Genomic DNA, 17666 nt, shown 5'->3' on the forward strand with positions numbered 1-17666 from the left:
TTTTCTATGAGAAAGCAGCAAATGTGATTCCGTCCCAAACAAGGATGGTGGTGATATAGGGTGAAACCCTCGAATCATTGCGAAAGAGATGTACACCAACCCACCATTGATGCCGTTCTGCATCCCTTCATGAACTAATAAATATATATCATGATAATTATTTATAATATTGCAACCCGTGTCTTCACCGTGCATGTGGAGGTATCGCTTTTTGGGGCCTGCTGTCCTCGTCTAAACGAGACGCCACTTTTTGACACTTGGTCTGCAAGTAAAGAGACCAAGCAAAGAGCCCACTTCCCATCTGAGTCGTCACCTGGCAAGTAAGAGCGCACGAACCATGGAAGTCGGCAGGCAGTCTCTTCGCGTTCTACTTGCGTTGACGCTCCATCATTCACCTCCGATGAAAGGTTCCATCGACATCTCTAGCTTTGTTATTGTCTCAACATCGTCGATCGGAGATTGACACGATTCAGTCTTGTAGCTCTTCATAAAATAGTGAGTACGAGAGAATTCAAAGTGAGAGAGGTCCAAAATCTCCTCTCTCATATCGATCTTGTGCAGGATCTTCAATAAACTAGAAGCTATGCCAGATTCACGAAGACCTCCGCGGATCTACCTTGTCCTCCTTGTTCCTTGCAACGATTGTCTTTACGAGAGTTATCTGGATGACTTTTCATCTTTGGGATAAGATCGAATCGTGTTGATCTCTGATTGACGATATTGAGACAATAACATACTTCACGGAAGTATTTCTTTGATCATCAATATGAAAATGTGAACATTATCAGCACTCCAATATGACATGAGACTAATATAAGTCTTGACACCTCAAACCTTAATGTCTAATGGATTAAGCTCGGATATATTTAAAATAACAAATTAGTACATCTTAAAATAAATCAAACGAATTCCTGCTAATTGATTGTCGTGTGTAGATAACCGAGTATATGAAATGGTGATCGAGTATCTGAGATGTCGCATATTGAGGTCGATGATGAATTTGAAATGTGGTGCAGCCCAACACATTTAGACCATGAGGCCCACGCGTAGTTTTGGGCTAGTCAACTAAACAGACATAAGGGTATAATTAATCCGATAAATTTATTAATGAATGTGAAACTAAATATCTTTATTAATCCGATAAATTTATTAATCCGATAATTCCTCATGTATCTTGAGATCGCACGACGATTAACTATTGATTTCTTAAAATAATGCTAGAAGAGGATTATAAGTGATTGGAGAACTAATAAAACTATTTAATCTTACGTTAAGAAATAGGAGAACAGGATTTATAAACCTATCAAATCATCCCCTCGTAAATGTATATCTAAAATAAATAATTCATCGAGATTACATTAATCACGATCAAATATTATCTTCTCACAACATGAGTAATACCGCGAGCAGCCATATTTTGACCGTAACCCGTGCTTGGGTTACCCATCTCGCGGCTGAAGTCGACTATTGGACATCGACGTGGATCCCGCATGTGGGCCATCAAAGCTGCCCCACTAGAGTTTGTTTCAAAGTATCGAAGGAGTATCACAGCCCCACCCTCCACATACCCTAAAACGGGCCCCATAGTCCTTGCTCCATCTCTCACCACGCGTTTCCTTCCTACTCTCTGCAACGAGACACGTCATGGACGCGGCGCCGTCCCCACTTTCGTTCGCTTAAAAGTCTCCTCTCCGTCGACATCTGTCTCGCTGGATAAATCGATCGATCGGTTTCCTCTTCCTCGCTCTTTATTTGCTTCCTTCCAAAGATCCAACATAGTCCTTTACTCTCTGAAACGCCAAAGCAATGGAATCCAAGCAGCCTCCGCCCAGCGCTCCGCTCTATCCCCAAGTCCTCGAATCCAATCCCGAAATGCATTCCCCCTTCCTCGTCTCCTCCTCCTCCTCTTCCCGGCCCTCTCTATACCCCTCCATCCATTCCGCCCCCTCTCCCAATAGCCCCGCCACCGGTGCCGCCACCAGCTCCTCTTCCTTGTATCCTTCCGTCGACATGAGCGATCTTGTCGAGAACCTCTTCCTCGATGCTGGGGAGGATGATGCGGAGGCCAAAAACCCCAGCCTGCCGCCTCCTGTTGAGGAGACCCTGCTCCGCATCCCCGGTGCCATCCTCCACCTCATCGACCGACATCGCAGCGTCGAGCTCGGCGCCGGAGACTTCTCCCTCGTACGCCTCCGCCAGGGCGAGAACACCGTCGCCGTTCTCGCCCGAGTCGGCGACGGCCTCGTCCAGTGGCCCCTCGCCCGTGACGAGGCCGCCGTCAAGCTCGACCATTCCCACTATTTCTTCTCTCTCCACGTTCCCCACACCTCTCACGACGATGGCGATCACGATGACGACGGCAACAACCTCCTCAATTACGGCCTCACCTTCGCCTCCAAGGGGCAGGAGGGTCTCCTCGGGGAACTGGATAGGCTTCTCCAGGCTTACAGCAGCTTTTCGGTCCAGAAGGTCGAGGTGAAAGGCAAGGATCACGGCGAGGTGCTGGACGGATCGGTGGCGAGGGAGGTGACTCCGGCCGAGGGAATGGGGCCGAAGAAGAAGATGATGGAGGAGGAGTCGGCTGCATACTGGACAACCCTCGCGCCTAACGTGGAAGATTATGGCAGTTCGGTGGCGAAATTGATCGCCAAGGGTTCTGGCCAGCTCATCAAGGGGATCTTGTGGTGCGGGGATGTGACGGTGGATCGGCTCAAGTGGGGGGAGGATCTGCTGAAGAAGAGATTGGAACCCAGTTCGAACCCGACGGAGATCAGCAAGGATGCCCTGAAGCGGATGAAAAGGTTAGGTTTGGTTGCTTTTATATGATTTCAAAATGGAGTACATTGGACTAAAATAATATTTTAGATTTATGTGGTTTGGCCATGTTTTACTTTGCATATAATAGAATCCGTTCTGGGATTTCAATATATCTATTCGCTGTCCAAAAAGGTTGTCATTTGACTTTCAACATCTCAAACTTTTATCATGTGGAACAGTATACATATGATTTTAGGAAAAATACAAAAAAGTCATTGTTGATCTTATTGGACCTGCTTTTTATATTTTGGGCACCAATTAGAAATTTCCATGATGCTGAAATGCACATCATGCAAATTACTAATATAGTGATATGGGTTAACCTTCTTGTTGTTATGTGATTTCCAGGCTTGATTAATGTGCTACACATGCAACTCTTGAGCAAACACAAAAAATTCCCCCGAGTTTAAATTTCATTAACTCAAGGAATTTTTTGTCGACATATTCATCGTCGTAATCTTTCGTGGCTTTTCTTATTTGAAGGCTTATGCAAAAGTTCATTTGTATTACTTGCTCTACACAATTTGCATTGTGACAATCCTTTCACTTGTCAAAATGTTGGTAAGTTCTTTAATCTATTTTGAGAAGGTGAAAATTTTTTTATATTGGTAAGTTCTTTAATGTTTTTGACAAGGTGAAATTTTGGTGATAGTTTCTGACAGTATATTAATTTATAATGTGAAAGTGAATTAACTCTTTGAGACAGAGGAGAAAGAGGGAAGAAGAGAAGAGGGAGAAAATAAAACAATAGAGAGGGTACAACTTAAGTTAGTTTGGTTTGATTTCCAACCTTACTTGGGGTAGTGTCTGTTGGGTTGAGGAAGAGATCTTCTGATAGCCGAAATTAAAGATGTAAATCAAGTCATTGTATAATGATTGCTTCTGAATTTTTAAGATGTTCTGATACTTATGGCTTTAGACAATAATGGATGCAGCAGAACTTCATTATGATGATTTGATCTAAAACTGGACCAGGTTTCATCGTAACGAAATAATTGATTTTTATTTTTTGATAGTTTTACATAGTGAAGATGCATAACCTTTTAAAAATTATAGTAGGTTCATTGCCCGTATTAATCTGGATAATGGCTATACAAACATGTTTATTGTTGTCATATAGACATGTCTGTTCTGGATCTAGCTACAGCCAGCTACAGATATTAATCTAATCTTCTTTTCCTTTTAAATTTGGTCTCCTAGGACTGAATGATAAGTGGAAGTAAAGAAATGCTATTTTGTAGTTTGTCAGCATTGGTTTCTCTCTTATATGTTTTTACTTTGCAGTTCTTATCCACATGTTATCCTGTGCATGGGTTGTGTGCTGCTTATTACATTCTGCAATAATTTTCTGGATCTTCCTTCCCCACTCCGTGGTCTTTTACTTATTAGCTTGTTTATCTTCCCCCAGGGTAAAGAGGGTCACAAAAATGTCAGAGAAAGTAGCAAACGGAGTTCTATCTGGAGTTGTGAAGGTTTCTGGGTTTTTCACAAGCTCTGTTGTAAATTCAAAAGTAGGCAAGTTCTTTGGTCTTCTGCCTGGGGAGTTAGTCCTTGCTTCTCTAGATGGATTCGGTACTACTCTTCTTAAATGTTTTCTCCAATCGCTAATGTATTATACGTTCTATTTAAGCTTAATGGTCCAACATTAGATGTTTCAATTGCTAATGTAATGCTGCATGATTATGAATTAGGCTGTTTTAGGGAATAAAGTGAATTTCGAGGTATTAATATCTAGGCATTTGAGAAGAGAATCAGTGTTGCAACATTTTTTTCATTTCTGGTCCAGTGCTTAACTATTAATCTATAAATTGTCCTTTGTTATTCATATAGTATATAAATTTTGGGAGATAATGCATGCTACTTTCAGTTATGCAGTGGTATGATCCATCTTATTTTTAGCTCAAGCTGATCATTTGCAACTGTTTTTAGTTTTCTAAAGATTACAGTATATGTTGTCAATTAACGTAATTTCCCCCTCCCCTTCTCAATTCTTATGATTTGTAGTAACTTGCTCTTTTTTTTTTTACCCCTTGTGATGGGATATCAACAGGGAAAATTTGTGATGCTGTTGAAGTAGCTGGTAAGAATGTCCTGCAAACATCTTCAGTTGTGACTACTGGAATTGTGTCACACAGGTATCAGCTAAAGTTTTGCTCGATTAATTTTCACGTTCTTGAATCTGCATAGATGGCTTAAACAAGACTGTCTTGTTATGTCTTTTAATTTCTACCTTACCATAGGACTAGGGATTTTTTACTGCTTGCAATAGATCATTGGCTTTAAGGGCAGTGGCACATCATTGAGAATTGCGAGATTTGCAATCAACCATAAGCACTTCTTAGCATTATAGAACCTGTGCATATTGGATTTTCCTAAACAGAATTTAGCTATGCTAGATAGTTCAACTTATTCTTTTAGACTAACATTGCAGGTACGGTGACCAAGCTGCTGAAATCACACATGAGGGCCTCGATGCTGCAGGGCATGCTTTCGGAACCGCATGGGCGGTCTTCAAAATCCGGAAGGCGCTTAACCCTAAGAGTGCCATGAAACCATCGTCTCTGGCAAAGGCAGCTGCAAATGATCTGAGAGCAAAGAAGGGGAAATAGTGAAGAATAAGGTGTGGTAAAAGTCCTGCCACTGGTAGATTTCAGCTTTCTTGGCTATGCTTTTAATTTGGACACCTCCAGCCATCATAGGCAGTTGAGGACTGGTCTTGTTTTGTTTTGATGATGATCAAATGTTCTAAAATTGCATTTGTTTTTTTATACGAGCGCCGCTATGGCTGCATTACCAGATGTGTAATAGTAACTATAAATTTCGAAGATTTACTGGTCGCCTGCTTAGTTACGATTGTCGACTTCCAAATGAAAAATATCACTATAGTTTTGTTCTGATGTTGTCTGCTGATGTGCAATGATTCTTTGGCTCATAAAATGCAATTTTAGCGTGAAATGGTTCTTCCAGTGCAGAATTAGTCTTCAAGAATGGTTGTGAGCCCAATGGAATGGCAAATTCCATAAGAAATTTCATTATTTGAGGCGTTCTTTTATTTCATTTGTATTAATTGCCTGAGCCTTGTTTTTACCTGTAACCTAATTGAGACCACAATCTCAAGCAAGAGAAGCAAGCAAAACTCAGACTTTCGTTCACTTTTTTCTCTCTCTTGGGAGCAGAATTCTTAGAGTTTTTTTTTGCTCTCGAAGACATGTGATGAGGATAAAATTTTATAACAGTGTTTCGAATATGAAATTTATCGAACAAAATAAAACAGTGTTTTGAATATAAAATTTATCGGATGATGCCTCTCCTGTCAGCTCTGTGCTAAACAGGACTATACGAGTCGATATTAGTGATCATTATCAATCGTGATAGGATCATCTTCGTAGGTACAAAGACTAATCCCCCGAAGGAGAGAACCTTTTTCACATATTTTCATTCACTAACTTAACCAAAAGGATCGATCCGAGAATCCCTCTCCCAACGTCGACCTATTATATAAAATCCCGATTAGATCGAGCACAACTCAACTCCACCTCGGGATATCCTTGAAACACCTCGGAGTTGACCTCCCTAGCCCGATCTCACTCCCCCATCGTCTTCCCCTTGGAAGATGACCTTACGCACGTCGTGTATATATATATATATATATATATATCCGAAAAATGCGTCAAAGCTATCAGAAAACGCAACGTCTACTACAGGGAACGAAGACATCAGAACTCAGTAAATTTCGGCACACACCAATGGCTGATCTCCAGGAGAAGAGCGCCTTCAGCATTCCCCATGCCACTCCCCTCCACCTCAAGCAACCCCTTCCGTGATCCGTACACGACGCACTCCACGCCCGTCTCCTCCCACGTCGAAACACAACAGATTTACCAGCGTGTCAAAGAAGACCTATTGGTCTTTGCCCAAAAGATTCAGAATCCCGTCTTGGTTGATGTCATGGTAGACTATACACACGCACACAGGACTGCGAGGCGAACTGATGGATGCAGCACCGGCAGAAAAAAGAGAAAAGACGTTAATGTGACCCCCCAAAATGGTATATTTATACGGTTTTCGTCTTGTCCTATTCATCTGCTGCTGCCGTTTCTGCTTATCTCCGTCGCTCCGTCTTCCTGTCCCTTCGCTTCTTTCCTTTCCATCATTCCCAGAACACTTCCACGCTGCCTCTCTTTACGGAACTGCAGAGGGGGCACCCCTCGAGGAAGGACGCGCAGGGCGGGCAGCAGCAGAGGTGGCTGCAGGGGAGCAGCACCACGCACGCATCACGATGCCCGCAGACCCTGCAGCGGCCCAGCGTTGTTGAGCTCATCCCCGCCGTCGGTTCCGGTGCCGCCGCCTCTTCCGTCGGGACGCCGTTGGTGGTGGAGAAGCATGGTTCTCGCACTTGCTCCAGAGTGTTGTGGAGAGAAATAGCCATGGCCTCGTTCTCCATGGCCACAATTTGCCACCTTGCCCGGTCCTCCTCCGCACTCTTCAGGCGCAACTCCAGTTCCAGACCTACCTTGTTCGCCTTCGCCAACTCTTCTTCCCGTTGTCTTAAAAGGAAGGATGCTTTGGACTGGAGACTCCGTACCATAGCCGCCGTATGCCGCTTTGCCTGTTGCCGAAGTTCTGCTACTAACGTGTCGCTCTTTCCAGAAACAGTAGATACATCAGCGGCCATCGAAGAAGACGAATAAAAACGATCTTTCTAATCGTTCTTTGCGCAAAAAAATTGATCTTTAGCGAAAGCGTACCTGTTGCCGAAGGAACTGATCTATCTCATCCCCCTGTTTCTCCAGAAGTCTCTGTATAAGATGACGAGAAGGATCCATGGAAACAGAAGGACCTGAAGTCCAAGAGGAAAGCAAAGTAAACCCTGTCGTCGACGTTGCAGGAGGAGGACAAAGAGGCCAAGGCATCATCGCCATTTGTTGTTGTTGCTGCTGCTGAAAAGATTGGCATGGATCACCAGGCAATCGTCCTCCGCCTTCCATCATCCCGTCCAAACTGCTGCCGCTGCTGTAGAAGAACGGAAGCGGCGCTTGGATGGCCATGAAATATAAGGGAGAGACCGATGCTGAATCAACGCAAGAGTTGGTGGTGCAGAAGCGATGAGGTGCTTCCCCCTCTCTGGACTCTGATACACTTATTCTCCTCCTCGAAACTTCATGTAAAGGTAACGGGATAAGCCTGATATCTCCTAGCAACAACACGCGTCGACGTAATGGGAGGAAAGAAGTGGCGGAGGACGGAAAGCCGCCGCCTCCTGATCTTTTCCTCAAACCGCGAGATTTGGCTTCCTCAGTACATCAAACCTTGCTATATCTCACAGATATATTGATTGCGACGTGGGGGGAAGGAAGGAAGGAGACTCTCTTACATAGGCCTGGAAGCCAATTAATACCCGCAAGTAATGGCAAGATTTACATGGGGAAAGGTTACAAAGACTGGACTATGGGGAGCCGTGGGTTTCTCCTTCGGATTCGCTCGCCTCTCTGACTTCAATACGGCATTTAAAAGGCTGAGCTCACCGTACACGCCGAATCCCTGATCTCTTTACCTACATGCGTATTAAATGGACTCATTCAATGGATTGGGAAGGGGAGGGAGGTTTCCTTTCTTTTTTTGTCTTTTCCTTCCTCTCTCCACGTTCCATGTGAAGTCGTGCATGGCGGTATGCAGGCGGAAACATCCAACGTGGGGTGTTTGGGTAAATTATGGTTGTGGCGTCGTTTTATGTTGGGTCGATTCTGTACACGCGGACTTTGCTTCGGATGGGTGGTCTGGATTTGCGATAGCTCGTATATTTTTATGTCATCCATATGATAACTATTTCTATTACGGATCCTAATTCAACTCGACCTCGCTAATCTCTCTTCAGTTTGTACCACAGTTTTATTTGACTTGATGTTACAAGAATATTCACTGTTCTATCCACTTATGTACGTACTGTCACAGGCTTTTAATAGCTAGCTAGCCTTTGCTTAACATAATCCCAGAAAAAAGCTAATGATATCGATAAATTTTATTCATACATGCATGGTAGAAAGCTATGATCCATTGGCCGAACCACTGAATAAAGTACAAAACAGGCTTACGAGGACACATATCTATCCAACTTAGTTTCGACTCCCTTATGGGCGGAAGAAGCGGCTCACCCCACTTTTCCGACGTACTTAGCCGTATCTGAGACTTCGGGGTGGCATGTGAGATGGCCTTCCTAAAAGGCATTCATGCAGGCCACGTGAAACAAAGAGGGGGGTGTTTGCTCTCTTTCTTTTTCTTGACCGACTTGCCTTTATCATCAAGGGAGGAGGATACTTCGCCTGGGTTTGTTTAGTACCTCAGTTGATGCTCGTCAGTAGCTTTCGCTGAGCAGCCCTACAAATGGTCTCCTTGACCACCGGTCCAGCCTTCCCTGGAGAACAACTCACCCAACTTCTGCATGCAGTCCAAACCGAGAGAGAGATTCTTCCGCTTGCGAATAATATTCTGAAGGGCGTGTACTTGCTTTGTGGTTGCGAGCCAGCTTCCTGTACCCAGCTATTCAATGGTTCTTGGTGATCTCAATCTCTAGTAGTGGTAAACGCTGATATTGTGCACCTACTTCGATGGACTGTGGATTTGGTGGATGGATAGATGCGTGGAGGTGAGGAATCATCGAACGAGCTGAGTTTGTTTCTTTCTGCATCTCTCACATGCAGTGTAAAACGTGAGGCTCAGAGATCCGAGAGTCGCCTCGTGCTGATATTTTGACGCAGATCATCGCCGTCTTGGATCACAAACCCTATTGTATGTGGTAGTAAGTAGCAGTAGGCAGAGTTTGCTGATTAGAGGTTCTCGTGAAGTATACGTTTTGCTATTGTTACCGTACCTTCGTTAAGTTCTTAAAAGAAATGTAATCGTCATAAAATTAACATGAGCAGTAGTATGAATCATCGGTAGGATGTCCGCAGTTGTCACTGCTTCTTCCTTGATCTCCAGCATCATTCGGAACTCTTCGTCATCCTCTCTTCCCTTCATCTTCATACCTGCCGAGGGGTGAATTCGTATGCTGCATGATCTCTTGTCGTACCTGTTCGTATGGAGGAAACATGAAGGCAGATCACAACAAGATGGCCACATAATCGATGTTTGCTGCAATTATGCAATCGAATCATTGCTTGCTTCGTTGCTCCACCAATTTTGTCATCATCCATCCAGCCTATATTTTTGGCACGCCCATGCCATGCTCGACTGTCCTATCCATTCTATATAGTTATTTAGATGGATAGGAAGAAACTTTGGAAATCCAAAAATTACATAGTTATTTAAATTTTAGTAAATGAAGAGATCTTTGATATCTACCTAAATCTAAATTGTTCGACTCGACAATACAGAGCCCTAAAACCTTAGTTTGGTTATGACCTTTTATAGCTTAAATATACTGCAAGAAATTAAGGATAAATTAGATTGATTTGGCAATAAAATTATTTCAGAAAAGAGAACAGAAAAAGCAAAAGCATAAATAAACCAAACTCCAGAATGTTCACAAGTATGACCTTAATGAATAAACCATACAAATATGGATTATTATTAAATGAAACTAGATTGATATTCCTGTCTGGCAGAGAAACGACCTCAATACATAAACCATACAAATCGAGATTATTCTTAAATGAAACAAGATTGATATTCCTGTCTGGCAGAGAAACAATAAGATCTCCCCATTAAGTCTCTCAATTTATAACCGGCAAACTGTTTTCCAAAACTGGTTTTGGCTTCTGTAAAACATAATCAGAAAAAAAAAAAAAACTACTGCAAGGAAGGACCGAAAAGAATTCTGTGCTTTCCCTTAACAAAATCAGTTGGCAATAAACCAATTTGCATATTAGGCTGCAATCCTTGACGACTCTCCAACAGCAATTTCCATTCTTTGGTACCATTCACCAATCTTAGTGTTATCCACCATATCTTTACCAGCCTTCAGATATCTAATTGGTCTCAGCACACCATAGACAGCAAGATCTGCTAAGTTGGGTTTTGCACCACCTGAAGGAAAATCAAGAAAAAATTTGTTTATAGAGGCTAGTAATGAAGCAAATAAACAAAATAACTTTCATATCAATCCTCAAGTTTGAGGCTTGGGTACCAAGAAAATCTCTGCCATCAAGTGCTGTGGTCCATGTTTGTGCAGCTTCATATAATGCAGCACGCTCGTCGGTGATGTTGTATTTCTTCTTCAGCTTCTTGGACACCATGTACATGATTGCCGCTCCGGCATATTTCACGGTGAACCGCTCTGTCATGCTAAAGTTTCCTGCAATCACAGGTAGTTTTACACGTGACGTTGACGTTCCAATGCCTAGCTGAGCTTGCTAAAAAAGTTTTTTGTGAAGGAATTATCAGGCAGCTGATAAGTTTATCTGAAAGTATTTGGGTTTATAAATGTTTAAAAGATCCTACAGAAGTAAAAAATAGTCATCTGAGGATTTTTATGAGTTGTACCAGAAAAGAAGTGATAGCTAGACCATAAATTTTCCCACAGAAGCATGTCAACCTTCAGAGTGTTCACAATCGAGTAACAACACACTAGTAACAAAAGATGTTCTGAAATATTCTGACAATTGAGTAACAACACACTAGTAACAAAATATGTTCTGAAATATTCTGGCAATAGTTAATTCAAATAAGGATATCCACTCAGCTCAGAAATCAACCACCAATGGCGATAGTTAATTCTCAGGCAGCACAACTGTCTCACACTAGAAAGTTGTCTATTTTGTACTATAATTTTATGACAGATTGATACTTATACGACAAAATTTATACTCAACCACATCTGAAGCAACCTCATGATCGCAACTGAAATTAAAAGGGTTCTAATCACAATGTCAAATACAATTATTTGCAGAATGACAAATACACACAAAAAAAGAGAAAAAAAAAATTGTTGATTATAAAATGCAGATCATTGAGACACTTCATAATGTCATTTAGTATATAAATGTAAACGTTTATGATTTTCCCATTTAGCTGCTATCATAACAGAGACATCTATAAAGATTTGCATTGCTGAACAATGATATCAGTAGTTCTACAACTGGCCAAATTCAAACAGTTGAAGTAAAAAATGATAGTTATCATAGTGAGGGAAAGAAGGCAAACGATCAAGCCAACTGGAAATCAATGTACTTAGTAGAAAGAAAACTGGATTTACTGATAAAAGAAGAGAAACACAGGCTGGGGGTGAGGGTCTGGAATATAAATGTAAATGACACTTCATAATGTCATTTAGTATATAAATGTAAATGTTTATGATTTTCCCATTTAGCTATCATAACAGGGACATCTATAAAGATTTGCATTGCTGAATAATAATATCAGTGGTTCTACAACTGGCCAAATTCAAACAGTTACAGTAAAAAATGATAGTTATCATAGTGAAGGAAAGAAGGCAAACGATCAAACCAACTGGAAAACAATGTACACTTAGTAGAAAGAAAGACTGTATTTACTGATAAAAGAAGAGAAACACAGGCTGGAGGTGAGGGTCTGGAATACATCAGGATTTCTTTTAAAACTGGTTTGTCTATATAAAAGTCTACCAGTGCTCTTCCACATGCTATATAATACTGTAACACTAATGTCAATCTTGTGAGTCTCACAGAATATGAGAATTTGCCCTTTAACAACCAGATTATCTTAAGCATTTTCTTTGAACATATAACAATTCTTCTTGGAGTGATTTGATCCTTAATAAAAAAATGAAAAATGGAATTAAAAGGGTTTGCTTTGACCATCAAGAGAACAAACCATGCTTGGCTATGTAATCAAAGGATTCCAGCGCCTCAGAAGTAGTTCTGTATATATTTGGTGACAACATATGCACCAGGTGATCATCAACCCACCTACAATGAAGCAAAATGTATCAAGAGCAGATTCCTTTGAGAAAATGCTGGTATCATGGCATCAGCATCACATCCCACTACTAGAACTCAAACTTAACTTGTATGATAAAATAACATATGTTTTTTATTAAAGCAACTTGAAAATCTCAATATGTGCATACATAACCACCAGTCTCTGTGTATCTTGTTTTAAATGCAAAGAGCTTCTAGTGCTAGCATAATATAATAAAAATTGTCAGTGCATAAATTTTAAAATATATCAAAGATTATGAACAAGCTGGAGTACTGAATATAGCAGAAAAATCAAATAATGAAACATTTAATTTATTGTTTTAAGTGAGATTTTAATATGGTACAAATTTGGGTCATATCTGCTGCATTAGAGTCTCTCAACTATATAAATATTTCCAGTGTTTTCTTCCGAACAATGTTCTCAATTTACAGTTGATGGTTGAATAGACTTACTTTTACTTTTAAAAAAAAGTACTAATTCAAACACTACAAATGCACATCCATATTTTTCTAGCATGTAAAGCAATGTTCTTAAAATATGATCTAACCAACGGCTCTCGGAAAAAGCATACCTAAGCCATTTTGTCTCCTCCTCATCAATGACGGAATTCTCAGGACGGAACCTCTGGCTTAATTTTTTAACTATATCTGCAAACAGGAACCAAATGTTGACAAGCTGGTAAGAAATCTTGTAAAGAATTTTTATGTCCTGGCCACCTATCATATCTCTAAGCATTAAATCAGACGATTCAAATATCTTTGCTTAAAACAATACGAAATCAATAGAACCTGATGATTCAATTAGCTGTTCTCCATCCACGACCAGTATGGGAACCTTCTTATAATCAGACCACTTGATCTCCTTCTTACTGAGAGGGTTGACCTCTACAACTTTGTATGGTACATCATGATAGTCCAAAAAAGCTGGAAGAATAACATGAGAACCATAGTTAAAAAGATAAATATACACACTGCTAGAAAATAATCAATTGTAATTTCTTAGTCAAATATCCTTGAACCTTCAAGGACATGCATACTACATGCTTGCATAAAACTGAACCAAAACTAGAACTGGCCATTGAGTGAATAAAATAACCTAGAAACCGGAATTGGTAAATTGAGTACAACCATGAATATATAACCAACAAGTTCTCGCCTACAGGGCTGCTAGTGGTATGGCACATGCTTGTCATTGAAGAGATCTTCGACTTCAAAAATTCCATGAAAGGTGCATGAGAAAAGAGAAACAACCTATCCTTTCTTTAAAGTTTTAGCGAACACTTGGTAAGAATAGGTTGATGAAAGAAACTTAGATGTGCCGATTAGCAAAGTTAGCATATCAAGATGATTAACTTGATACCCTAATAGTATTGTGTTCATCCCCCAGTCAAAAACTCCTTCAACATCATGTATGACCAATGATATCTACACGAATTGTTTTTTAAGCCCCCTGTCAACTGTATTAGCTTTTTTAGGTCCTCCATGAAAGAAGCAGCATGTATGTAATCCAAAGAATTGAATTACCAATTTTTCCTCCTAATCCTGTATATACATCATTGGTCGTGGCTAATTTTTCTGCTACGTAATCTTGCTCATCGCCTAATGCAAAGTACAATCACTTCAACCGAATAACTCACGGCACGCATTGTACAACAAAGTCGAACCGGAAGTTGCATCGGTAAATTAATAAATTAAAAGATACGCAGCTCATCTTGTCGGCTAATTCCTTCAAATCCATAATAAAGCAAGCGTCGGCCAAGAATCCAACACGAAGGACTCACCTTTGACCTTGTTACAGAAGGGGCAGGCCTCGTACTGGTAGAGGACGACATCCTTGGGGATCAGCTCGGGGGACGGAGGCTCCTTCGCCTCGGCCGCCGTCACAAGGGTCAAGGAGAAGGAGAGAGCTCCGGCCAGGCCGACAGAGACGGACCTCGAAGGCGCAACCGGGAGAGAGAACAACCGCCATCTCGGCCTCGGAGAGGTCGCAACATCAGAGGCGGTGCCGCAGGAAGATGCAATTGGGACCGTCCGCTGGGCGGCGGCGGCGGCGGCGTAGGAGGAGAAGGGGGGAGGAGCAAGGTTGCGGCGGAGAAGGGATCGAGCGATGAGACCGTGAGCAACCCTTCCCATTGCTTCTCTCCCGATGCGATCCGACCCTTTCAAGAACAGATCTCTCTCTCTCTCTCTCTCTCTCTCTCTTCTCTCTCTCTCTCTCTCTCTCTCTCTCTATTAGGGCAAATATTAAACGGCGGCAGACGAGACGGGAATCCTTGCGGAAGAATCCACGAGAGAAGGGGCGACGTAGAGAGGGTTTTTGTTCTGGTGGTCCGCCGCAACATACACGTAGGAAATATATACGACCCAACGCAACGTCGAGGAGAGTTCGGAAAGCGCCTGATTTGGTCTGGAGTCTTCACATGAATAAGGATCACTTTTCCGGGGAGATTCGGATAGCGGAGCATGATAGCCAAAGTTGCTCTCTCACCCACGAAAACAGGACACCGTTGCGGCTGGGTTTGGAACACCTCGATCCAAAACCCACCGCACTTGGATCGCCTTCACCATCCAATATCTCTGTTCCTCGGATCGATCTCATACCACATTCACAAGCACAGACCAACCCGTTTACACATCATCATATGGGCGTGCTACGTTGATTGTCCAACGTGGATAATGATTCGAAATTAACCAAATAGATTTCTAGATAGAATACTATATTTGCACCTCCTCTCTGATACTTATAGTGAGTTTGGGTTCAAAGACTTTGATCAGATGTCGAAGAGCAGATGTATGGAGAGTGTACCTGAACGCATAACAAATAATCAACTCACTGATCTTAAACTATGAACTTTACATCCAAACCCTCGTCAAAAGGTGTTATGCGAAGAAGCTATGTTTATCCGATATCAAAGTCAAATCCAACGTGTAGTCTCAAAGAAATTGCGGTAGTAAAGTTATCATGCATTTTCCTATGGTGCATCTAATTGGTTGAATTGAAATATAAGCTAGATTGCATCTCACGTTACCTTCACAAATTATAATTGTGGCCTCAAATCAACTAATTATTACCATTTTTATGTTGAGAAAATGGTTCTTTCTTTTGATGTCCATCAAATCTTACTACAACCAAAAGCTTGTTCCCAAATTCATCCATACAGTATTTGATACATATGATTTTTTTTTAAAATAAAAATATCATTTGACCATTTTTCATGAGTTGTGATCATTTTTTTTATTTTTATAATAGAATTTTTTTTGCTAAAGAATAATTATCTTTTTTTACGATGTAGATGTTAGGGATGAGTCACCAAAATTAAATGAGAATGTAAAGAGATATTAGGGACGTATTACAAAATCTAGATATATACCTAATCAATGAAGCTCCTGTGAATATGAAATTTAAAATGAGTCAATATAAATATTCTTCTATTTAAATTATTTTTAAAATATAAAAAAAAAATTCATGACTCAAACTCAGATCTTTCCTAAAATGGATAAGAGGACTAATTGCGACGAATTATGATATCTTTTGGACTTGTTAAAGTTGAATAAACATTTCAAAAAGTGTGAAAATTACTTAAAAATCCATTATGATTTACATGAGCTATGGCTAACTTGGTCCAAGAAAAAAATTGTCAGATTAAAGTGGACAAACAGTTTCTAATTATTCAAAGATAATCTATTTTAAAAAATCTATATTTTTTTTATCAGCTTAAAAAATAATATTTAACTTGAAATACACTTGGACGCAATGCATACTTCATAAATGTGCACAATGCTTTAATATGTTGCTTTACCAATATGATTATTTATAGAGATAGATACTCAAGGTTGACTTATATTTCTCCCGATTAAGCCCAACCCTTTGATACAGCCTTCTAAAAATGATCCATTATACTCAATAATTAAGTACAAAACAATGTTTTGACTTTTTCGCTAGTCAAATCGGATTAACGAGTACATGTTTCCGCCTTCAGTCTCCCTCTTCGGACGCATGCCCCTAAGTCGATGTTACTTACCGTGGCTTCTCGTAAGAGTACGTATGTGAGCAATGGTGAGCTCGTTTGGAACATGCATGGGAATCAACAATTATGGCAACTTCGATAATGCTGGTTCGATTATTTTTTCCATGCTAACCGGAAATCGAAGGTGTTGAATGGTCAACTTTACACTTTTGGTCAAAGGCCTGAGGGTTGCAAGATTCCCTTCCCATCGTGTCATGGCAGTGCCGTATAGCAGAACTTTAGCGGTGCCAAGCACGTACGCAAACCTCGGAGCGGAGTGGCGGTGACGCTGGATATCCAGCTGACATGCAGTGCTCGTGATGGAGCCCGAGTGGCCCGCACCGCTACAAGCCAAATGCCCGGCATGCAACAAAGCTTTTCCCCGCCGGCAACCGACGGTCTCCGGCCCTCCCTCTTATTTGGAGAGTCACTTCACCCCCACACTGCTAAGCAAGCGATTCTGGCTGCCTTCTATTATAAGGGTCGTCATCTAACCATGCAAATATGGCTGAAAACAGTCTTACGCCATAGTAAAAGTACCGGGTAATCCAGTCCTACCTGGTTAGAGAGAGAGAGAGAGAGAATGTGGGATGTGCTTGATTAGCGGGAAAAAAAGGGAGTAAGAAAGGAGCTCAGTGATAGGCTACCCATCAGATGCTTCAGTTTCTGCATAGCAGAGCTCCTACTACTATTTTGTTTCAGTGAAAAGGAAAAGCGAGGAGGGCAAGATACACGTAATAGATCGAAGGAAACAGGGGAATGAGAGTGGTGGAGAGAGATCCTCTGCTGCAGCCAAATGTTCTACTTCTCTTCCATTCTGCCTCAAAATGGCGGTGTGGAGCTCCTTTGGAGTGTGTTTCTTTTGGGTAGCTGGGTAGCCATTGCCAAACGAAGCTGCAGCTGTCCCGTAGTACAACAATCAACAACACGTAAAAGAAAGGTTATC

The 17666-nt window shown here is 41.3% G+C and overlaps 3 protein-coding genes across 3 annotated transcripts; 1 reads left to right on the top strand and 2 right to left on the bottom strand.

The window, feature by feature from the left end:
- The first annotated feature begins 1718 nt into the window (after positions 1–1718).
- LOC103984555 (protein EARLY-RESPONSIVE TO DEHYDRATION 7, chloroplastic) lies at positions 1719–5711 on the top strand. Its single transcript, XM_009402071.3, has 4 exons — positions 1719–2801; positions 4226–4389; positions 4868–4952; positions 5249–5711. Exons 1-4 carry the CDS (start codon positions 1807–1809, stop codon positions 5424–5426), a joined length of 1422 nt encoding a protein of 473 aa, XP_009400346.2. The 5' UTR covers positions 1719–1806; the 3' UTR covers positions 5427–5711.
- Positions 5712–6152: 441 nt separating this feature from the next.
- LOC135638567 (E3 ubiquitin-protein ligase BOI-like) lies at positions 6153–8304 on the bottom strand. The gene is made up of 2 exons (XM_065151735.1): positions 7566–8304; positions 6153–7459 (listed from the first exon to the last, which is right to left on the bottom strand). The coding sequence occupies exons 1-2, from the start codon at positions 7863–7865 to the stop codon at positions 6968–6970; spliced, it is 792 nt and encodes a 263-aa protein (XP_065007807.1). The 5' UTR covers positions 7866–8304; the 3' UTR covers positions 6153–6967.
- Positions 8305–10357: 2053 nt separating this feature from the next.
- On the bottom strand, positions 10358–15037 carry LOC103984552 (uncharacterized). The gene is made up of 6 exons (XM_009402069.3): positions 14495–15037; positions 13503–13637; positions 13286–13361; positions 12607–12701; positions 10943–11110; positions 10358–10842 (listed from the first exon to the last, which is right to left on the bottom strand). Exons 1-6 carry the CDS (start codon positions 14844–14846, stop codon positions 10682–10684), a joined length of 987 nt encoding a protein of 328 aa, XP_009400344.2. The 5' UTR covers positions 14847–15037; the 3' UTR covers positions 10358–10681.
- Between the last annotated feature and the right edge of the window lie 2629 nt (positions 15038–17666).

Source organism: Musa acuminata, chromosome BXJ3-5, assembly GCF_036884655.1.
Source record: "Musa acuminata AAA Group cultivar baxijiao chromosome BXJ3-5, Cavendish_Baxijiao_AAA, whole genome shotgun sequence".
Classification (NCBI taxonomy): domain Eukaryota; kingdom Viridiplantae; phylum Streptophyta; class Magnoliopsida; order Zingiberales; family Musaceae; genus Musa; species Musa acuminata.